Below are 22,548 nucleotides of genomic sequence, written 5' to 3' on the forward strand. Positions count from 1 at the left end.
ATAGAATATTTTTGAAAAAACATGGAAAAATAAAAATGTAATTTGAAAAGGCAGCGCAAATCTGGTCAATCCTCATTTGACTACGTTATTTTAGGTAAATACGGACAAACAGGGGCACTTCCGTCAATTCGCATCCATTCTCCCCTGCTGTCTATATATATCACCCCACCTTCGTTTTCATTCTCAAGAAAACTGAACATAGATACACAAAAACCTACAGAAAGTATGACCGATCAGATTCACAAATACGTATAAATTCTCCAAATCCAACTATATATACATATTATATATTTGTATATATCGATTTATATGCGCACAAAGAGGGTGTGTTGAAATCTGTGTGAATTGGGGAGGCATGGCGAATATGTGCGTGGAGGGAGGCGCTGCGGCGGTGAAGAGAAAGGAGAGGGGATTCTACGGCGAGGAAAAGGGTTGCCGGAAAAGGTTGAAGGGGTCGCCGGAGAAGGACTGCGGCGGCGATTTGTTCGATGAACTGCCGGATGATATCGTTCTTTGTATTCTCTGTAAACTCAGTTCCACCGCCGGCTGCCCCCTGGATTTCATCAATGTTTTGATAACGTATGCGTTCTACTCGCAGTTTCATGGGATTTTTTTTCTTACCCTTTTTTCTTTTTTTGGTTTTTTTTTGAAAGTTTGAATGAATTGCGTGAATTGAAAGTTGGGCTGATTTTTTTTTCTTTCTTATGTTCGTTAATTTGCAGATGCAAGAGATTGAACAGTTTAGGACTCCAGCCGGTGGTTTTATCGAAAGCTTCTGACAAAATGCTGGCGATCAAAGCTAAGAACTGGTCGGAATCCGGCAACAGATTCCTCTTACGGTGCGTGGATTCCGGGAGTGTGGAGGCGTGTTTCATTTTGGGCATGGTGAGTACTCCATTGGTGTGTGTTTGTGTGTGTGTGTGTGTTTTTTTTTTTATTGAAATGTGTTTGGGAAAAAGATTTGATTTTTTTTTGTTGTTTGTTCGTTTGTTGCAGATTCTGTTCTATTGTTTCCAAAATCGAGGAGACGGGGTGGCATTGATCGCGAGGGCGGCGATTACGTCCCACGCGCCGGCGCTCTACTCCCTGGCCGTGATCCAGTTCAACGGCAGCGGCGGCTCGAAGAACCACAAGGACCTCCGCGCAGGGGTGGCACTCTGCTCGCGCGCCGCCTTCCTCGGCCATGTGGATGCGATGAGAGAGCTGGGCCACTGCTTCCAGGACGGCTACGGCGTGAGCCGGAACGTCATGGAGGGGCGGCGCTTCCTCCTGCAAGCCAACGCGCGGGAGCTAGCCTTGGTCATAACCGCCACTCCCGGCGCCGTGGTCCCCCGGGCGTGGCTGCGTTGGAGCCCTCACCGCCACCTGCAGGGCCCGTTGATGAGCGACTTCGGGTGTAACATCCCCGCGGCGGAAACTCACCCGGCCAACCAGTTTCTGTACAATTGGTTCACGAGCCGGGGCGGGGATCCCGGCCCGGGACTACGTTTGTGCTCCCACTCGGGCTGCGGCCGGCCGGAGACGAGGATGCACGAGTTCCGCCGGTGCTCCGTGTGCGGAACCGTGAACTACTGCTCTCGCGCTTGCCAGGCGCTCGATTGGAAATACCGGCACAAGGCGGAGTGCGGACCCCAAGGAGGGGCGGAGGCTAACGGTAACGGAGCAGCAGCACTTAACCGTTACGGAGATTTGAACGCGTTGATTAATTTGAACGAAGATGGCGAAGCGGTCGTGTAAACGGGAGGGAAAGTTCGATGCTACTCGAAAATGTATCTGAGGTAAAAATATTTTTCGATGAGCATCGAATAAAACCGTTTAGAGTATGTTTAGACCTTGAAGGCAGGGAGCCACTTGACTAAGAAAGAATAGTTTGGGGGTGGAATGGGAGATTTAGGACAAATTTTGGATGGGTTTTTAAAATTATCGAGTAGTGCGAAATGTATGATGAAAAGGTTAGGTCTTTACTGTAAAACTTATGGGCCAAATGATGCGAGTTTTCTTGATTTTGATGTGCTTTTTTCATAGCTCAATTGGTGACACATCACATGAAAATGAAAACGTGGGGCATAAACCCTTTGCAAACTCTTGGTTTTATTCAAAAATAAAACGTGACATGGTGGTTGCACAAAGCACCCAATGTGGTACACAAATGGAGATATGTGGTTTCCAGCCAATAATATAATTCAATAATTAACCAACCGCATTAATTCTTGAAAATCCCAAATCTTGAATGTGAAAACGGGATGCCGTTGCAACAACATAGTTAAAAGAGATATTTCGATAATTTGTAGTTCATTTCACATATGTATTTTAATTTAGGATAATATTTCGAGTTTGAGAATATTCTCCTTTTGACTAAACAAAATAAAATAAGAGACACATTTTTCTCAATAAAAATTGTTTAACTCAATATGCGACCACCTTTCTTCTCGCGAGAATTCGACTCCCATGGAAGGTGATTTCGCCACAGCTGACTCGTCCGGCTGCGAACCGTCAAGCTCGGCCGCTCTTCCTCCGGCTCTTGTCAAGAATTTTGAAAATCGGAATATGAAATGTGCATGGCACTCATTGTGGTCTTGGTCTCCGAGGGCCACCTCCAGACCTTTCTTTATGAGTGGTTGCGTAAAAATAATAGTGTCAAGGCACAATGGGAAAATTGACAAGTGAAAATGAATAGCATAAAGGGCCTGTTAGCTATTTAGCTTTGTGTTATAATTTTATTTTTTTTATTTTTATTTTTTCATCTCCACGTGTGTGTTGAACCTTCCAACATAAACTTATAATATTTTTCAAATTAGTAATTAATAGGGAAATGCATTTTTATAGATTTGGACAATGACTAACTCATAAATGATAATAATTATTAACACAACACAATACTATCAAGTATCAATTATATTCATCACCTACAACTCTCTTCAGTTTCCCTATCTCAATAATACATTAAATAATGATGGACCAGTCATCTTTCATATGCTCTGCACATTATAGTTCTCAAGTTTGATCACTCCAGTGGCGGCTCCACTAAGATGCAAGGGGGCAGTTGCCCACCTTAAATTTTTTTTAAAAGAAAATTATTAAAATAGACCTACAGTTAAAAATTATAATTTATGAACATAAATTATGAATCAATCACAAAAACCAAGAGAAAAATCAAAAAATTTAAGTTAATCTTCATTGTTTAATATGTGCAAAGTGACCTAAAAATTGTAGCTCATAGTCTTTAAAAAAAATTGAAGCTCAATCACAGTTTTTAACCTAAACACAAATTGATTTTAAGCTTTTTAAACCTAAACACAAATTGTTGAAGCAAGAAGAGATGTGACATACTCATTAGCTTACAAGCTTGTGAGTTTGACTTTGATTTTATCAGTTGCAACAACTGCAGTGAAAAGAAAATTTTTTGTTGTGCAGATTATTATGAATATTAATTAATTACTTCTACTACAAAATGTATATGTTTTAGTTTGTCAAATAAATTTATTATTAATTATTTTCAGAAAATATCAAGTTATAAGGGTAAATTGTAAGTTAAATTTGAAATCTAGTAATATTATTTAAATTTTATTATTATATTTAACTTTTGTCATGTGATGATTTTATATAAATATGTGTGTGTGTGATCTTTGGTTCTGTTTGGTTTAAAATTTCTGGATCCAACACTGGATTCATCGTTGATTTCATATATCTAATATTCTATATATTTTCAAATGTGGAGTGTATTTTTTCCATCCGTTTCAAATATATAGCGTGATTTCTATACTTAATATCATTTTCTCTATTCTTTACCAATTTATTTCTATCATTAAATACATTAATTACTTCTAAGTATTTTTTATCCTATTAAAACATTCATTAAATAAAGGTAAAATTGAAAATTCTCTTATAAATCGTGATTCTCTAATAAAGTATGTGTGAAATATATATATGTGTGTGTGTAGGTTATATGTGTGTGTGTGACCGAAGGATGAAAAAATGGGGTTGAGTTAAAATTTTAGCAACCCATTTATAAGTGGATCAAAATGAGTTTGGATGTTTGGGTTCTGAGTTGAAATTGATTGTGGCGGACTCGAATTAGTCCACCACTTATTATTATTATTTTTTGTAAAAAAAAAAAAATAATATATCGATACAAGTATTTTATATGTAGATAATGAAAATAGTGCATCTATTAAAAACAATTGTATCCATTGAGAGATAAAATATCATAGAGATTATTGATGAAGTTAAAATGAAAGTGACGTAAAAATATATGAAATAATATAATGATGGATGAATTTTGAAGAACTATGTATTATTTATTTAGTTTTTTTAGAACTTTGTATTATAATTTAATTTTGAAAAACAATTAAAATGTCTTTTTGGGGATCGGGTGCGTGTTTAGAAGGGATGAATACACAATCTAATAATTTTATGCTTTAAAGATATGTGGTTAAGTAAATGTTAGTCTACTTAACCAATTTTTCTCAGCTTCCTAGATGAATAAGAGCTAATAGATGATAGTGCGGAAACAACTCTCACTAAGGTAGGTGATAATAATGAAAATATATATGATGCAATGCAGTAACGTAAATTTTCACATATTTGTTATGGATGTTCGGAGCTCAATCTTCTATGTCACCTATTTTTTTCTCACGAAAAGGATACACTAGAAGACTTTGGTTATTAGAACGTCTTGTAATACACCCACTCCAAGTTAGGACTTATCACTGCCTAAAATGAAACTCCTAGATTTACACTGATAAGATCTAAGTCTGTATCAAACTTCTTCGGATAATGATGTATAGTACTAAGCTTTGGAAGCTTAGATTATCAAATCCTTGGAGTAAGGCTAATGCTCTTCAAACAACAATTTGGATTTGAGTAACCCTTGAAATGATCTCTTGAAGATCAGATTTGCTTCTACTTAGCGAGGGTTGGGTGAGAAATAGAGTGTTGAAAATTCTAAGTGCTCTAGATCTAACTTTGATAATGCATTGGCTCACTTCTATGTTTTCTTCTCATATTTCACTGATATATATAGTTCAGTCTTCCAACGTCTCTTTTTCTTGGATATCTGCACTCTATATTAGTTGATTTGTCAACGTTGTACGAATAGTCTTTTCAAGCAGATATTTTAGCATATTATTTTCCTCTTTTAAGTGGAGTAAAGTCTGCTAGACTTTTGAATATCTGTACTGGAGTTGTCGTTTTGTCCATTCAATGTGTCTTCACAATAAATGCTATATACGGCTATTAAACATTTATCAGACGACTCTTTAAATGCTTGTTCTTTCGCATTTAATGTTGTCATGTCAAAGGTCCGTTAGTCAATACTTGTGACTTATAAGATCGGTACGCATATGTGAGACAATAGATATAATCTTATACTCGGTTGACATCAGTACTTGCTACTAGTGACTTTGATCGGTTGATGTCTGAGCAGTTGATATATTCTCATAAAACCGGTTGACGTTCATGCGATCGGTAGATATCCATAGATCGGTAGATTTTCTCATATCGGTAGATGTATTCCTGTTAGTACATTTGAATGGCGACAATCTTATAACAATGATATATTGTTTTGTTATCAACAAAAAATTAGGATTCAAACATGTCTTGTGTTTTTCATTAAAAAAATTGATCAGTGATCATATTCCAAGCTTCATGGTATGCTTTTTTTTCCTGAAAAATAACAAAGACCCCATCATTATTCATTGTCTTTATTTTTATTTTAATATTATAAGTTCGCGATTATGTGTTACAATTAATATCTTGGTAATATGAATTTAAATTATATTTATCAAAAGAAGAGCCGAAATTTGATAGTATTCATGGTGCTTTCATCCGACCACAATTGAGGTGTTTTGCATCCATGGGGCACTTAGATGGAGAGCTTTTAAGAAGTATTTTTCAATTTTTTTTAACAAAATTTCAAAAATTAAACTGAGAAGTGCTTCCTAGCTCTATAAAACACCACCATAGTAACATGATTATGCTACATGCCATTAGCATAATGTCAAATGCTCATAAAAAATATCATTTCATACGAGAGCTCAGGACTCATATGATATTAAACAAATTAAGGTAGTGTTTTGTAGAGTTAGGAAGTACTTCTCACTTTAATTTTCAAAATTTAGTTAAGAAAAAGTTGAGAAATACTTTTTAAAAATTTTACAAAACACTCGCTATCTTAGTTTTCTGAAGGATTTAAATCTCTCAAATGTAATCGTTGAGTCCGATTCAATTTTTTTTAAATGACGTGAAAACTCATAGTCGTTATCTTTTGATGTACACTGAATAAACCTCAGATCAATGCAATAGCCTACAAACCACGCTACTCAGGTAAGTCGCAATGAACAAGCTATGTGCGACAGACTAATCCAAGAAATTGTTAGTAGAGATAATCGAGAATCTGATTTACTTTTGATTATAGATGTCCTCAACACTTCAATGTTGGATGTCTAGCTTGGGTATGAATCGTCCTAGCTTTGGAACGACAATATTGTTATTTTTATTTTGTTCGTAGATTAGCGAAAGCGACTCGTGAATAGTTAGAGCTGCTGGTTTTATCACTTATTGTGAAGACATGATTTTACCTTCTCATTTGTTTATTTCTGATATATAAATTATGTTCGACTTTTATTAATGATTACCGCTTTAAGTCAAATCAAAAGTTTGCCATATGTTCCATATCCAACATAGAGTCCAACTCATTTGGTAAGATCCTAAACACAATCTTTTTCATTGAAGGTATATATGTATGATGATGGTTGTAAAACCAGGGCCCAGGCTATCAGGGTAGTGAAGTGGGCCTGACGTGGTGACCGGGCTAATGGAGGTAATATATGAGTTGTCCTTCCTTAATCAAGATGATCTGCACACCAAAGAAGGGAATAAAAAGCACGTTAGTGGGGCGCCGGAGGGGTTTTCGGCGGGGCCACTCCGATGCTTAAGTTAGACTTAGAAATAGAGTGGGCTTTTTAGAGAAATGAGTATAGTGCTTTGGAAGTTTAGATGAACATACCCCTACAAATATCTGTGACCAGGTATTTATAGGCCTTGGAGTGAGAGTGTCACTCCGCAATTCCAGGGTAGTGGCCACGATCTGGATCGTGGGTGCGGTAGTTGCCCACGTTTTCCTGTCACGTACGATGAACCCGGAAAGCTCGGGTTTATGATAATCGTGGGGATCATGCCCCTAAAACACAGGCCTTATCTAAGTCCTGCAGACCTGGTTTCCCGGGCTCCTGAGGCTCCTGGCCTGCCTTAATACGGCCCTGCCACTCCGGGGCATTCGTGGCCCTGCCCTCCTGGCTTACCGGGGCATCACTACTCATTCCAAAAATAGTCGGGCTAGAGTTTTACTCGTTGTCCTGACTTACAGTCCCGCCACCCTTGCTTTAATACAACCATGTAATCTCGCACTTTGAATTATTATTTGTAATTGGGCCGTAGGAGCCCCTCCTCTCGTAATCCTTTGTCAATGTAACTCATCTGTTCTTGTTATCCATTATTTAATGCCTTATATATAAATAAAAGAGTAGGTAATGTCAAGGGCTTATATATGTCTTGGGCTTAAGATAGGTACCGGGGCCTGGAACCTCCTGGGCTTATATAATGCCAAGGGCTTATATATGCCTTGGGCTTAAAATGGGTGCCGGGGCCTGGTATCTCCCGGGCTTATATAATGTCAAGGGCTTATATATGCCTTGGGCTTATGATGGGTGCAGGGGCCTGAAACCTTCCGGACTTATATAATGTCAAGGGCTTATATATGCCTTGGGCTTAAGATGGGTGCCGGGTCCTGGTACCTCCCGGGCTTATATAATGCCAAGGGCTTATATATGCCTTGGGCTTAAGATGGGTGCCGGGACCTGGAACCACCCGGGTTTATATAATGCCAAGGGCTTATATATGCCTTAGGCTTAAGATGGGTGCCGGGGCCTGGTACCTCCCGGGCTTATATAATGTCAATGGCTTATATATGCCTTGGGCTTATGATGGGTGTCGGGGCCTGGAACCTTCCGGGTTTATACAATGCCAAGGGCTTATATATGCCTTGGGCTTAAGATGGGTGCCGGGGCCTGGTACCTCCCGGACTTATATAATGCCAAGGGCTTATATATGCCTTGGGCTTATGATGGGTGCCGGGGCCTGGAACCTCCCAGGCTTATATAATGCCAAGGGCTTATATATGCCTTGGACTTAAGATGGGTGCCGGGGCCTGGTACCTCCCGGGCTTATATAATGTCAAGGACTTATATATGCCTTGGGCTTATGATGGGTGCCGGGGCCTGGAACCTCCCGGGCTTATATAATGCCAAGGGCTTATATATGCCTTGGGCTTAAGATGGGTGTCGGGGCCTGGTACCTTCCGGGCTTATATAATGCCAAGGGCTTATATATGCCTTGGGCTTATGATGGGTGTCGGGGCCTGGAACCTCCCGGGCTTATATAATGCCAAGGGCTTATATATGCCTTGGGCTTAAGATGGGTGTCGGGGCCTGGTACCTCCCGGACTTATATAATGCCAAGGGCTTATATATGCCTTGGGCTTATGATGGGTGCCGGGGCCTGGAACCTCCTGGGCTTATATAATGCCAAGGGCTTATATATGCCTTGGGCTTAAGATGGGTGCCGGGGCCTGGTACCTCACGGGCTTATATAATGTCAAGGGCTTATATATGCATTAGGCTTAAGATGGGTGCCGGGGCCTGGAACCTCCCGGGCTTATATAATGTCAAGGGCTTATATATGTCTTGGGCTTAAGATGGGTGTCGGGGCCTGGTACCTCCCGGGCTTATATAATGCCAAAGGCTTATATATGCCTTGGGCTTAAGATGGGTGCCGGGGCCTGGAATCTCCCGGGCTTATATAATGCCAAGGGCTTATATATGCCTTGGGCTTAAGATGGGTGTCGGGGCCTGGAACCTCCCGGGTTTATATAATGACAAGGGCTTATATATGCCTTGGGCTTAAGATGGGTGTCGTGGCCTGGAATCTCCCGGGCTTATATAATGCCAAGGGCTTATATATGCCTTGGGCTTAAGATGGGTGCCGGGGCCTGGAACCTCCCGGGTTTATATAATGCCAAGGGCTTATATATACCTTGGGCTTAAGATGGGTGCCGGGGCCTGGTACCTCCCGGGCTTATATAATGCCAAGGGCTTATATATGCCTTGGGCTTATGATGGGTGCCGGGGCTTGGAACCTCCCGGGCTTATATAATGCCAAGGGCTTATATATGCCTTGGGCTTAAGATGGGTGCCGGGGCCTGGTACCTCCCGGGCTTATATAATGCCAAGGGCTTATATATGCCTTGGGCTTATGATGGGTGCCGGGGCCTGGAACCTCCCGGGCTTATATAATGCCAAGGGCTTATATATGCCTTGGGCTTAAGATGGGTGCCGGGGCCTGGTACCTCCCGGGCTTATATAATGCCAAGGGCTTATATATGCCTTGGGCTTATGATGGGTGCCGGGGCCTGGAACCTCCCGGCCTTATATAATGCCAAGGGCTTATATATGCCTTGGGCTTAAGATGAGTGTCGGGGCCTGGTACCTCCCGGGCTTATATAATGCCAAGGGCTTATATATGCCTTGGGCTTAAGATGGGTGCCGGGGCCTGAAATCTCCCGGGCTTATATAATGTCAAGGGCTTATATATGCCTTGGGCTTAAGATGGGTGCCGGGGCCTGGAACCTCCCGGGTTTATATAATGTCAAGGGCTTATATATGCCTTGGGCTTAAGATGGGTGTCGGGGCCTGGAATCTCCCGGGCTTATATAATGCCAAGGGCTTATATATGCCTTGGGCTTAAGATGGGTGCCGGAGCCTAGAACCTCCCGGGTTTATATAATGCCAAGGGCTTATATATGTCTTGGGCTTAAGATGGCTGCCGGGGCCTGGTACCTCCCGGGTTTATATAATGCCAAGGGCTTATATATGCCTTGGGCTTAAGATGGGTGCCGGGGACCTGTACCTCCCGGATTTTTGCCGACTTGTAATTCAGTGGCAAAGGTTCCTCTATCACCTCCTGTGAAAAAGGGCAACCCGGAATTTTGATAGGGCAGGCCATTTTGGAACCCCCCTCCTCCAACTTCTGTACCTTCCTCCTGAGTTCATGCAACTCATCCGCCATGGACGGCTGTATTGAGTGCATCCAAGAGCTTTCTTCTTCTTCTCCTTCTCAAACCTGGGTAGTAGGGTTTGGATTACCCTGATTCCCTTCTTCCTCCACTGTTATGTCCTTTGATTGTGGCTGCTTTGCAGCTATCAACGACTTCCGTACCACATCTTGGACATATGATTCGAACTGCTCCATGGGAATGGTAATATTCCGTCCTGGCTGGTAGTCTCCAGGTGATGTTTGATCATGAGAAGCCATATCTACGTCTATAGAACAAGCTTTCCCACATACGGCGCCAATGATTATGGTTTTGTAAAACCAGGGCCCGGGCTATCAGGGTAGTGAAGTGGGCCTGACGTGGTGACCGGGCTAATGGAGGTAATATATGAGTTGTCCTTCCTTAATCAAGATGATCTGCACACCAAGGAAGGGAATAAAAAGCACGTTAGTGGGGCGCCGGAGGAGTTTTCGGCGGGGCCACTCTGATGCTTAAGTTAGACTTAGAAATAGAGTGGGCTTTTTAGAGAAATGAGTATAGTGCTTTGGAAGTTTAGATGAACATACCCCTACAAATATCTGTGACCAGATATTTATAGGTCTTGGAGTGAGAGTGTCACTCTGTAATTCCAGGGTAGTGGCCACGATCTGGATCGTGGGTGCGGTAGTTGGCCACGTTTGCCTGTCATGTACGATGAACCCGGAAAGCTCGGGTTTATGATAATTATGGGGATCATGCCCCTAAAACACGGGCCTTATCTAAGTCCTGCAGACCTGATTTCCCGGGCTCCTGAGGCTCCTGACCTGCCTTAATACGGCCCTGCCACTCCGGGGCATTCGTGGCCCTGCCCCCGCATCAATGTATAGGCTACAGGAACTACGAGGGGAAATTTGTCAGTCTAGATTTTCAATGGTCATAATTTATATTTTCCTCTGAGTTATTGTATTAAAAATTGAAATTTAACTAATTAGAGGATTAAAATCAAAATTAGGTCATCTTACTGGATCAATTTTTGTTGTTCTGACTTCTGTCATGCATTTTATATGTCAGTAATCAGTAATATACCTTATTTGTTTTCTAACAAATTATATAAAAACCACTCAAAAAATAGTATATCTAACAAAAAAAATTAATACCTTGAAAAAACATTATTAAAAGCTATTGAAGTCGCCACTTTCTTTTTTATTATTACATATAAATATAATACAAGTATATATATAATATAACCCTTTAAAAAATAAAAAGTTCTTACTTCACATAAAAAAAAACTATCATATAAAGCGGATGGGTCGATGCTGATAAATGAACACTGTCTGTCTGCCAACATCAAATCCAAAATCAATTGCAGATCAAATCAATTAATCTTAATTCTGGGTCGGATGATCATCCTTAGATGATCTCCCTTCGGATAGCTAACCCGAAGGGCAACATCAATCAGATCCATATAAAGCTTTGATTTCTATATATAACAAATCTCAGAATCTTGGCACCATCCCAAATGTGGTGATTTCTATTTTCTTTAAAGAAGCCTTTTGACATACGCACAGCGTTCAAAATCATACGTGCCAGAAAAAGCGTTTAATTTCGTTCTAGGTTTGAAGGGCTAATCTCAATAACATAAATGCTTACCTTGAATTGGACGGTTGATTCAACTAATATTTATAATAAAAGATAATATTTAACACAAAAACAATACTTTTAATTGGTTGTGTAGAAAATGACCCGTGGGATCATCACGAAGTGTTTAAGATAAAAAAATTCTTCATCACATCCTGAGGCAATCGTATAAGAGAGATTCATACCCAATATTCGAACACCCTTGCATAATATGTCATATGTACATAGAAACACTAGTGCATAGTTCATAGGTTCTAAAAGCCCCCTTTAAGCTTTCAATTTCACAAATCATAACAAGGCTTGGAATACACCAACATTTACAAAGACAGCTGAAATGAAACACGGCCGCCTCATTCCTTATCCGAATCACTTCCACTCGAGCTGCTGCTAGCATCCGTTTTCTTGTTTGCAGCTGCCTCTACTTGCTTATAAGCTCTGGCCAGTTCGTCAACAGGTACTAACGGAACATAGTTGAAGAGATTATTACCTTTTGCCGCCTTATCTTCAACCAATTTGTTGTACTTTTCAGACCAATGTGCTGCTGTAGCAACGGTTTTCTCAGACACTCCATGCAAAGCTGGGTACTGGTTAACTTTGTACCACACAACTGCTAGTTGACTCACTGCAAAGTGCTTGGACAATGTACCAGCGTGAGAAACGGCGGCAAGAGGACCGGAAACCTGAGCTTCCTTCACCAGATCTTGTGCTATCTGGGATGCCTTTAAGACAATCAATTGGCCCTTCGATACAACCTTCTTGGCGGTCGGTGGAGCACACTCGTCAAACTTGTGAACCGCTACATCTACCTGACCAAAAACAAAAACACATTTTTTGGTGAAACGAGATAAATACAGAGTAACATCTATCAAGACCGGGTGTGAGATACTTTCTTTTTTACATCTTCCTATAAACACGTCGTATACAAATTTGTACAGAAGGTGTAACTTGAGACGATCTAGGAAACGGAGAACTTTACTAAGTAAGATTACAGGATGCATATTTCCGCCAGCATTTCGACACATATGTTGCGCAGAAAAAAGGAAAAGAATATAATATTTACTGGTCAAGAACAAATTTTCATCTAAAAATGTATTAGATCAGAAATGTGCATTGAAAATTTTTTGCCACTTGAACTTTCCTCCAAGCTCCAAGTCTCCAACGCTACAAATACTATCCACCGGGATGTGTTTGGGAAAATTTATTATAGAAATGAAATTTGCATTCTAAATATGAGGTTCAGGTCTTCAGGGTTCAAACCTTAACATATATCCCTCCCAGTATCTACTAAAAAAAGAACTCATAATTCAAGTTCAGGAAACTGGTGGACTTTACCGACTAGTAGGTGTGATTTATGCTACGCTAGTGCAATTTTTGTACGAGACTGATTTCAAATGAAATGTTCGCCTGAAAATCTCCTGTTAAAATAACCGAGAGTGTTTCTATGATACAGCATAGAATCTTCCCATCTAGTAACTTAGTTAGCCATTATCTCTATGTTCTTGAATCTTTACCCTCAAATTGGGATTTTTTCTCCTTATCGTGGGTTTCGAATACACACTTATTAACAAGAGTCCGAAGTCGACAAACACAAGATAACTAAAGAAACCCAAAAGAGCTGAAAGGAATAATTATAGGCCATCTTTTCGAGGTTAACAGAACACCAGGCAAAATATGCTACAACCCTTAGATAGCCAACTTGACACCCAGAAAAGGAGTCACAAAAAGTAGACAGAAATTGCATCTCATGGGTCACCAGAATAATCAATAATCAGGCAAAAAAAAAAAAAAACGCACCTTCTCGTCAGCAAATACAAGGAGATCGACGGGAACGCCCTTGAACCTCTCGTATACCGGGGTAACGACGGCCGTCACGGCGTTCTCCACCGTCCCGACGGCGGATTTGAGCGGCCCGGAGTTCCGTTTCGCGTAACCGTAGACATTAGACAACACTACAACTGTTTTTATCGCCACAATCCTCACGAAACCCAGGTGCTTCAGCTGCACATCAGTGCTCCTCTCCGACTCCACCTAAAGAAAATCAAAGATCAAACACTATCAGGATCAAAAGATTCAGAAAAAAAAGAAGAAGAAGCAAGAAGTAGTATAGTTATAAATAAATTGAATTAAATTACCTGAACTGAAGCCATGTCTTGATTCTTGCACGCAGATTTATGATGAGATTCTTTGAATTTCTTCGGATCTTTCGCAAGAGGGGACAATGGAGGATTATATAATGTTGGGCGGAGGTCCAGAGAGTTATGGAACGCTGAGGGGCAATTTCGAGAATTCGCTGATAGGCCGGGGACGTGAAGCCACGTGGAATCTGTGAATAATTGCAAACGGGACCGTTGGACTTTCCAAACGTGAAGGACAGGAGAGTGGGTGCATTCAATTTTAATATTATTCTCTTTTTTTTTTACGGTAATTTTTAATATTATTCTTGAAGGGTCTAGAACAACTTTAATATTTTGATTTTTGCTCTCTTTTGGTTGGTTAATGGTAATGCAAGATGACAAAAGAGATAACCTTTAATAGTGAATTTGTATTGTATTGTTGATTAAAAAAAAAAAATTGTATTGTATTGTAAAGATTTTTCTCTTCTTTGAAACAAATGTAGTTTATTCCACCTCTTCTTGTTCATTGTTGTTTTATCAACACGCACATAGATTCTTTTACATATGTTTATCTGCATATATATTTGTAAGATAGAATCGATTTGATCTATATTTATGAAATATTTTTTATGATTTCGATCAGATCGGAGATCCGTCTCACAAAATTGTTTTGTGAGACGCTCTCATAAGAGTTTTTTTTGTCTTCACAACGATGTTACGAAAATGTCTCACGAATCAGTCTCGAATTATTTTTGTGATACAGATCTATGATCCGATCCAATCGGATCCACGAAAAAATATTATTTTTTACTATAGTTATGGAACGGATTGACCGTCTTACGAATATAAATTTGTAAGACCGTCGCATAGAGACATAACTACTTATGTGTTAGGTAATTTACAGTGTGTTTGGATGTCTAAAAAATGGAATTTGGAATTGGAATTGGAATTGGATTTGGATTTGAAATTGGATTTGGATTTTAAAATTCATGGAATTAAAATTTCATTTTGTGTTTGGCAAAAAATTAAAATATATTTTGGAATTTGATAGTATAAATTTTGGATAAATGATATTTTATAAAAAATTTATTAAAAAAAAACTTAAAATTTATAAGTAAAGTATATGAATTTATTATTAAAAATAATTTTATTGCTTTATAAACTCAAATCCCGTGAAATCCGACCAATTTTGTCAAGATTTCACTTAACTAATTGAAATCCTATGAAATCCCACCAAATACCAATCATGTTTTGAAATCTCAAGTTTCCAAACACTAAAAACGGTATTTCCAATTCCAAATCCCACCAAATCCCGTCCAATTCCCGTGATCCAAACACAGTGTTAAATTTTTTGAAAATCGGTGGTTTTTGAAATTTAATTTAATTAGTTGGTTTGAAAATAAATTTGTGGGAGAAGTTTTTTTTCCTTTTTTTAACAATTGTCAGATTTTTTTCATATTTATTGTTAATATTTGCATTTAGTTGAAGTAACACATGCGCACAGGTAAATTTAGGTAAATTTAGTTTGATGTCACATTGACATACATAATAATTTAGTCTATATGGGTTGTGTTTTGAATGATTGATTGTGAGACGATAGATTTCAAAATACATTATGTTCCAAATTATTATTTATCGAATAGTTCATGTCATATTTACATCATTTTACTCAATTTAATGATCCACTAGTAAAAGAGGGAGCTGTTTAATATATAATTGACAAAATCTCAAAGCGATTTCAGAAAGCTCGGTGATAAGCCTGATTATGCACTCTTTAGAAGTCAATCAACTAATCAATTGGCTTATCCAAGTGCATGATTGCGCACAGATTATTGGCGCCCACAGAATTAATCATAAAGAAAATAAGTTCACCTATCAATTCTCTCCAAGACTCCAACATTAATTTCGAACTTTTTCCAAACCCATCTCCACGGGTTTTCCTTTTACTTTTCTTTTGGACTGCACCACGATATTCCTTGCTGCATTCTAAAAAGGAACTTGTTTGCAAATGGTAATCACTAATAAGACAACTTCGACCATATTATAAATTTATAATACTCCGCTGGTTTCGAATATAAAGATTATTTCTCCTTTTATCCCTCCAAAATTCATACTCTGATGTCAAATGTCAATATTTAATATTAACTTTCGCATACACAAATTTATCCCCGTTTGTTTTCAGAAGAAAAAAAGTTCTTTTCTAGTTAATAAGGTGTTTGGATGACAGAATAAGTGCTTAAAAAATCATTTTCTTAAGTCAAAATTAGAGTTTTTTCAAAAGCCGAAAATTATAGCTTAAAAAAACACTTTTTTAAAAAAAATGTTTACCAAAATCAAAATGGGGATTGATGTTACCTGCTTCCTACATTTTTTTAAATCTCCTATTAATTTATTTGATTTTTCAATAATTTTCGGAATCTACCTGCAAATAAATATAGGTCAGTATAAATTTGAAATTTTCACCTAAGTTAATGTTGCCACTCAAACGAACACAATGGCATTAGTTCTTGTGGGTAAATGAACATCTCCATGAAGTGAAGTGACCCAAAGAAAAAGCCACAATTGACATCGCAAGATGATCGATCCATTTCATATTCACTACTGTGTTTTTGCCGACACCGAAATAAACGCATTAAACAATAGACCTCCCCCTCCCCACCCACCCACACACTCCCCGTACGAATAGCTCCAAAACAAAAGCAAGCAACGGTTGACAAGGAGGAAATTTGTAGCACTCTAGAAATAAACATAGGGTTATATCCATCTGCTGGTGGTGCTTGTTTAAACGTTACTTAATTGCCAGCACATGTAAGAATACACCGCCCAGATTTGGATAGCTAATATAGTTGTTATAAAGACAAGTAATTGAAAACGAGAGATTCCCAATGGAAAAAACCACAAAATGACTGGAAAAAGTTGAAGTCCGTCCACTTGGTTCTAACTTGATGAGCTTTACGCAGCTTGAGATTTCTGGCGCTTTGCGTTCTGGTGGATGGGCTCCTTGACCTAAAATCATCGAGTCACCGAAAAATTGATTAGGAAATGAAAATTTTAGGTATCGGGGAAAGCTATGATCCACCGGGTGAAACTCATTCGGTCCATCGGATCGTTCATTGGACACGAAGCCCACAAAATGTGTGAGCCTACGCCGAATGAAATGTGGATGCTATACCATGAGATTTTTCACCCGTGTAGCATAGCATTTACTCCATTGTACGAGTAGAGCTTATAATTGTAGTCAAAGATAAGTGTAATATTTGGTATAACCCATTAGTTTGGAGCATACAGTGCTTGATTTCCTGAAGCGCTTGTCCTGAGTAGACTTGCTACCGATGATGTCCATCTCGTCACAGTGATTAGTTTTTTCATTAGCTCTGCCATCTTCAGCCCGAGGCACAAAGCTCTCTCTAGAAGTTGCTGGCTGTAACCATATCAACAACTCTAAGTCGAGCTACTAAATATTTCAATAGGTGGATTGATGCTTCGAAAAACACTTTTAACAGCAGATATTACATGCTCTGCGACTGAAATTGATGTTGGGAACAATCGAGTTACCTCAATCCGGCTAGTAGGAGTATTTGCGTGTTCCCTTCTCCTAGTTGTGCCTGATTCAATCCTACTCAAGCCATTCTGGCATGCATCGGACCTGCCCCGTGTGCGTGTGACATCTGATCCGATTGAGTGGAGGCCACCACAGGTGGACAAGTCCTTATGATTGTTGCCTAAAAAGTAAAAGCCAATGAAAATTTCTATTGGTATCCGCTGCGTCGATGTAATTAGGAGTCTAAGACATTGAAATATGTTCGGGAATTAACAAAGAGAATCAGGATTGAGCACCAGTAGTCTCAGCCTCTGGGTGATTGGACTTGTTAAATGGTTCCTTCATATCCAGATCCTGAACAAATTGAAGGATAAAAATGGCAACAATGCAGACAATCTAATGACATTTCGAGTTATGGAAAGAAATTGAGTTTTATAATATTCACCATAGCATCTGTGCCTAAGATCTTCTTCACTTCATTCAACTTTTTCTTAGTAAGATCGGAATGGATAACACGTTTGCCTATGACACAGACAACGTGTGTGTCAATTGAAATGAACCTTTGGTTAGAAAATGCAATGGGAATAATACATTTACCTAGTCTGCGGTTGCCGTTGACTTCAACAAAGCCATCTTTGATCATTTTGTCAATAAGCTTGCGAACTGCAGCCTGGTTGGCTTCACCCTCAAGTTTACTCTGAAGTTTTGAGATACTTACATAGTTCATTGGAAGAGCGTGATACAAAGCCTGAAACAAAAGCCACAATTACTACACTGATCATGAAATTACAGATGGACATGAATATTTGTATGCGGGATAATCCCGTGCAGCATTAGTTTGTTGTATGAACAATCACAATTGATACTAGTCCTCCTGTTGTGTTCAGGATCAAAGGTGTTTGATAATTAAGAAGAATGAAAATTCAAAGTGTTAGTTGTTCAAGGCATGAAAATGTACAACTATTGATACTTTTACAATTATCAGTTCTCAACTATAAGAACTTGACAGGTATTCATCAGTTTGTAACATGCATACTTGTTACGGGACTCTATGGTAGAAGAACACATTTATTTTACAGATAATCTGGAGAAGCCACTATTTTTTAAGAAAATAGAGCATGGAACCATCCAAGTAATAAAAGAGGAGAAATTTTCACCTTCATATACATGTGATCTAAACCCATATTACTAGCTTTGCCATCATCTTCTTCTTTCACAGCATCAAACTCGTACTCAAGTTTCTAATATCCAGATATAATTCACAATGTCAATTCATTACGACAGTTTCAAGATATGAGCCAAGACAGAGGGAAAATGGGAAAATAAATGGCAAACTACCTTCCTATTGATGGAATAACTTTCTGGTCCAGTTTTTGATGCAGTACATTCAATCACCAGCCTCTCCATAATTTCTGGACCAGAAGGAAGACTTAGCATTCTCAACAGCAAAAATTACAGAACTAAAACTCAATTATACAGTTTTAAAGTGAAAGGATGTTCGATATGTACCTTCGATCAGGACCTGCAAACATTGAAAATATTGGTCAGGTACACAAACAAGCACAAGTTGGACGGCGTAAACAACAAAAACTCTATTGAATTATAAAAAGAACTATATCCATCTCACACCGTTGAATCATGAAAAGTATCCTCACCACAGAGATATCGGGAAAATTTGAGAGAACGTCAGTGAGCTCAACGGTATCAAGGTGGTGCGAGGTTATCCAGTACTTGACCCTCCCAAATTGTTTTTCATCTTCTGATGGATCCTGAGTATCATCTGAATAGAAAGCTGTGTCAATATTCTATCTAAACTTGAATCATGTGGAAGTTCACTTTAATTTCTTCTGGCAACTTGTATAGAACCTTCACTTGCGCCATTTTCTTGACATTGCTGCTTTCCTATCAACAAAATGTCATGGATATCTGGTTACACAAAGAGTGCGATAAGTTAAACTGACAATGTAAAAGTAGAGGTAACTTTACCAATAGGTGCAACAATATATCGATCATCATCTGAATCACTGATCTGGAGAAACAGTTAGAATAGCCAGTTTTTGAGTGGTCAAAAAATATAGGGTTGAGTTTCAAAGAACCTGTAACTTAAAAATAGAAAGGAGAAAAGGCATTTAATGAATTACCTCATACTCAGATTCACTGTCAACATCTTTTCTGGGAGAATCAGCTCCCAAGCTTACCTCATCATCGGGATTGTCATTATTCTCATCTTCACAAGGATCAAGCACACTTTTAACCTGTTGAGTCAACGAGTATATGAATATTATAAGATCTCAAAACAATGTGAAATCATACTATTTTGTTGAGATGTCACACCTTCAAAGCTAATACTAGATGTTTACTGTTGACCCTGCCAACTTCCATCCTCAAGGGATTTCTTGTCCATGGATTATGAGCTTCCTCTTCTGTGCAGCCTCTAAAAAATGGGGGCTCATAGTCCGAAGGCTGAAATATCAAGTACAAGGAGTAAATTTTTAAACTGCATAGTTAGAATAAAGATATGACGGCATTAAACAATCCCATCTGATCACAACAAGAAATAAAAGCCCCATGGTTTATAAGTTAAAAGTCCTACCGTAACATCGTCATAATATAGGAGCTTCATCAATACAGTGCGCTGAAAAATGGAATGCATAGAATTAGCTTTATAAAATTTCCAATATCGGTAATCAAGTGAATTCTAATAGTCCATGCCAGTGAACGTCTCCAGAAATAGCACCTCTTCAGGCATCTTATCCAGAGTTCTCATTAGTTGAACCAACGTGCGAACCATTTTACACGCAGAACTCCTGAAAATTAGCCCTTGTCTCATAAATTTACACAATTTTCGTCATAGACTCTACCAGAATAAGATTGCAGGAAATGGATGATTTTCAAACTCGAGAATAATTCAAATACCTCATCTGACTAGGAGTTATCTCTGTAGTGGAGTTGCACTTGAACGACCCTCCCTTCTTGGTCCCACTACGATTGATGTTCATTGAGACCTCTTGGCTGTCAGAATTTGAGTAACTGAATGAAACTGCAAGAAAGGTACTTTGTTAATATCTGCATAAACAAAAAATGATGTCGAATAATAGATAAACTGGAAAAAGAAGTTCAAGCGTCAGCATTAGTTTAACACTATTTTATGTTTTGGAGAGAAAAATCAATATTGACAAGCCAAATTAAATTTTTAAATGTTCAATAACATATATGAGTTTTCAGTCAATCATAATCTGAAACTATTCTCTGTGTCATGTTTTCTTCTAGAAATGAAAGGACCTACAAGAATATTCCTCGATCATTGGGCCATCCACTGTTTCACAGACACAGAACAAGAGTGTTTTCAAATACTTATTCTGTAATGCATCATAAACACCTATCAAGAAAGCAAAACACAGAAAATGGATGAGCTAAAAAGGTTGGGATAATAGTTTTTGATTGAGAAGACTCTAAAGCATCTGCGGATTGTTTTTCATACCTTTCTCCATCCAATCAATGAGTCTGCGTGATTCAGCATCCATAGGCATAAGCTTTTTAATCTTCATGTCTGTAGCAATGAGAAGATCAAAGAATTCAAATCAGCAACTGATGAAAGCCGCAGCAGAATGCACGAAAGGAGTGTAGTAAACTAACCCAAGGCCGGAACAGACTTATCATTAAAATATTTCTCGGGGAAAAGACCTCTGATATAACTGATGTTAAATATAGCAATGCGTAACAGATTCCTTGTCTGTTCAAATTAAAATCATTTGCACAATGGTTGTTAATAATGTTGTAATATGTAAAATTACAAGGAAACGGGAACAAAAAATTTATGTTACTAACGTAGAGACAGCACAAAAGTCCAACTGATGCTCGTGTTCTATAATGTAATGATTCAAAGCAAGGAGAAGGTCAATATCATCACAATTAGCTACGTCAAAGGCAGCTTTTGGCTGGTAACTAAAATCTAGATCTGTAAGGTCCATATATAATATGCACAACTCTACCGACCAAAATAAGCAGCTCCACTTGATAATTCATTGTTAAATATACTTTGGTTTCCTCGCAGAGCAATACTTCTTGCTGATGTAGTTGCTCAAACGGTTTAGACTCTTCCAAATATGAAAGCACCAAATAAACATCTCTCCAAACTCACTGAATTTTTAAGTCAATATAATAACAGCTTCGAATAATTGACGCACACTTCTGACATTTTCTGATTTGGATCTCACGTGATTGTTTCAACAAGCTTCGCACATCAATTTCATCACACTATCACCGATCAATCAAACAGAAGCCAAATTTCACAAGCTCAACTAACACAACAAACAGCCTCCGCAATGTTTCGAAAACTCATTTAATACACTCAAAACAGGATTCCAAAAGCATCCACATAGAAATGTACGCATCAAAACAGCAGTTCATGTAAAAAAGATCAAAGCACTAAAACAGTAGATCGATAGCATGAATAACACCATAATCAACAGGCGATCAAATCAAAATACAGAGCCACCAAAAATCGAGAGAGAGGTTAAATTTGCATAAGCATCCACATAGAAATGTACGCATCAAAACAGCAGTTCATGTAAAAAAAAAAATCAAAGCACTAAAACAGTAGATCGATAGCATGAATAACACCATAATCAACAGGCGATCAAATCAAAATACAGAGTCACCAAAAATCGAGACAGAGGTTAAATTTGCATAAAACATAACAGATATCCGGGAGATCACTTAATATACAAAAATAAACGATAAACATCAACTGAAACCTGGTTCAATATTTAAACGATCTAAAAAAATTTGAGAAAGTGATTACGAGAAGAAGCGAGTCCTGCTCAGTGATCTCTGATTCCTTCACTTTCTGTGCGACCACCTGAAATTTTGAGGAGAAAATGTTTAAAAAAAAAAGCAATGAGGAAATTCAATGAATTTACTCGAAAGAGAAAGCTCTCAGCTCACCATTGTGAAGGAAAATCTGAGAGAAAGAAAGTGTGAATGAGAGTTAGAATTTGGAAGGAAAGGAAGTGGCGGGACATGGGGAGAAGTCGAGGGATATTTATATATAAATACGTTCCAGAGCTAACCCTGGTTAGAGAGGAAGTTACTAGAGTTGCACTGGTAACCGTGGTTAACAGAGCATGCGGAAGTTGTGTGCGTGGTGGAGCCCGTAATTTTACTTC

The 22,548-nt window shown here is 38.6% G+C and overlaps 3 protein-coding genes across 3 annotated transcripts; 1 reads left to right on the forward strand and 2 right to left on the reverse strand.

Moving 5' to 3' along the window:
• Positions 1–203: 203 nt before the first annotated feature.
• On the forward strand, positions 204–2,003 carry LOC140883227 (F-box protein At1g67340-like). Its single transcript, XM_073289610.1, has 3 exons — positions 204–579; positions 723–885; positions 997–2,003. Exons 1-3 carry the CDS (start codon positions 356–358, stop codon positions 1,735–1,737), a joined length of 1,128 nt encoding a protein of 375 aa, XP_073145711.1. The 5' UTR covers positions 204–355; the 3' UTR covers positions 1,738–2,003.
• Positions 2,004–11,894: 9,891 nt separating this feature from the next.
• Positions 11,895–14,055, reverse strand: LOC140880348 (REF/SRPP-like protein At1g67360). The gene is made up of 3 exons (XM_073284704.1): positions 13,858–14,055; positions 13,520–13,753; positions 11,895–12,531 (listed from the first exon to the last, which is right to left on the reverse strand). Exons 1-3 carry the CDS (start codon positions 13,870–13,872, stop codon positions 12,076–12,078), a joined length of 705 nt encoding a protein of 234 aa, XP_073140805.1. The 5' UTR covers positions 13,873–14,055; the 3' UTR covers positions 11,895–12,075.
• Positions 14,056–16,565: 2,510 nt separating this feature from the next.
• Positions 16,566–22,368, reverse strand: LOC140880347 (meiosis-specific protein ASY1). The gene is made up of 22 exons (XM_073284703.1): positions 22,328–22,368; positions 22,185–22,241; positions 21,017–21,113; positions 20,862–20,930; positions 20,667–20,759; positions 20,297–20,420; positions 20,118–20,187; positions 19,974–20,015; positions 19,715–19,843; positions 19,522–19,635; positions 19,367–19,409; positions 19,247–19,282; positions 19,036–19,160; positions 18,890–18,902; positions 18,719–18,792; positions 18,538–18,621; positions 17,978–18,128; positions 17,826–17,902; positions 17,677–17,734; positions 17,395–17,561; positions 17,126–17,260; positions 16,566–16,845 (listed from the first exon to the last, which is right to left on the reverse strand). Exons 1-22 carry the CDS (start codon positions 22,328–22,330, stop codon positions 16,792–16,794), a joined length of 1,815 nt encoding a protein of 604 aa, XP_073140804.1. The 5' UTR covers positions 22,331–22,368; the 3' UTR covers positions 16,566–16,791.
• Between the last annotated feature and the right edge of the window lie 180 nt (positions 22,369–22,548).

The sequence above is a fragment of the Henckelia pumila genome, chromosome 2, assembly GCF_033568475.1.
Source record: "Henckelia pumila isolate YLH828 chromosome 2, ASM3356847v2, whole genome shotgun sequence".
NCBI classification, from domain to species: domain Eukaryota; kingdom Viridiplantae; phylum Streptophyta; class Magnoliopsida; order Lamiales; family Gesneriaceae; genus Henckelia; species Henckelia pumila.

Coding starts and splice junctions, on each gene's coding strand:
- LOC140880348 (XM_073284704.1), bottom strand. Junction 12,532..13,519: donor TTGTATTTGCTGACGAGAAG/GTGCGTTTTTTT, acceptor GTTTTTGGTCAG/GTAGATGTAGCGGTTCACAA.
- LOC140880347 (XM_073284703.1), bottom strand. Junction 19,410..19,521: donor ACAGTGAATCTGAGTATGAG/GTAATTCATTAA, acceptor CTGTTTCTCCAG/ATCAGTGATTCAGATGATGA. Junction 17,735..17,825: donor TCTTAGGCACAGATGCTATG/GTGAATATTATA, acceptor CAATTTGTTCAG/GATCTGGATATGAAGGAACC.
- LOC140883227 (XM_073289610.1), top strand. CDS start 356: ATGGCGAATATGTGCGTGGAGGGAGGCGCTGCGGCGGTGAAGAGAAAG. Junction 580..722: donor TTCATCAATGTTTTGATAAC/GTATGCGTTCTA, acceptor GTTAATTTGCAG/ATGCAAGAGATTGAACAGTT. Junction 886..996: donor CGTGTTTCATTTTGGGCATG/GTGAGTACTCCA, acceptor CGTTTGTTGCAG/ATTCTGTTCTATTGTTTCCA.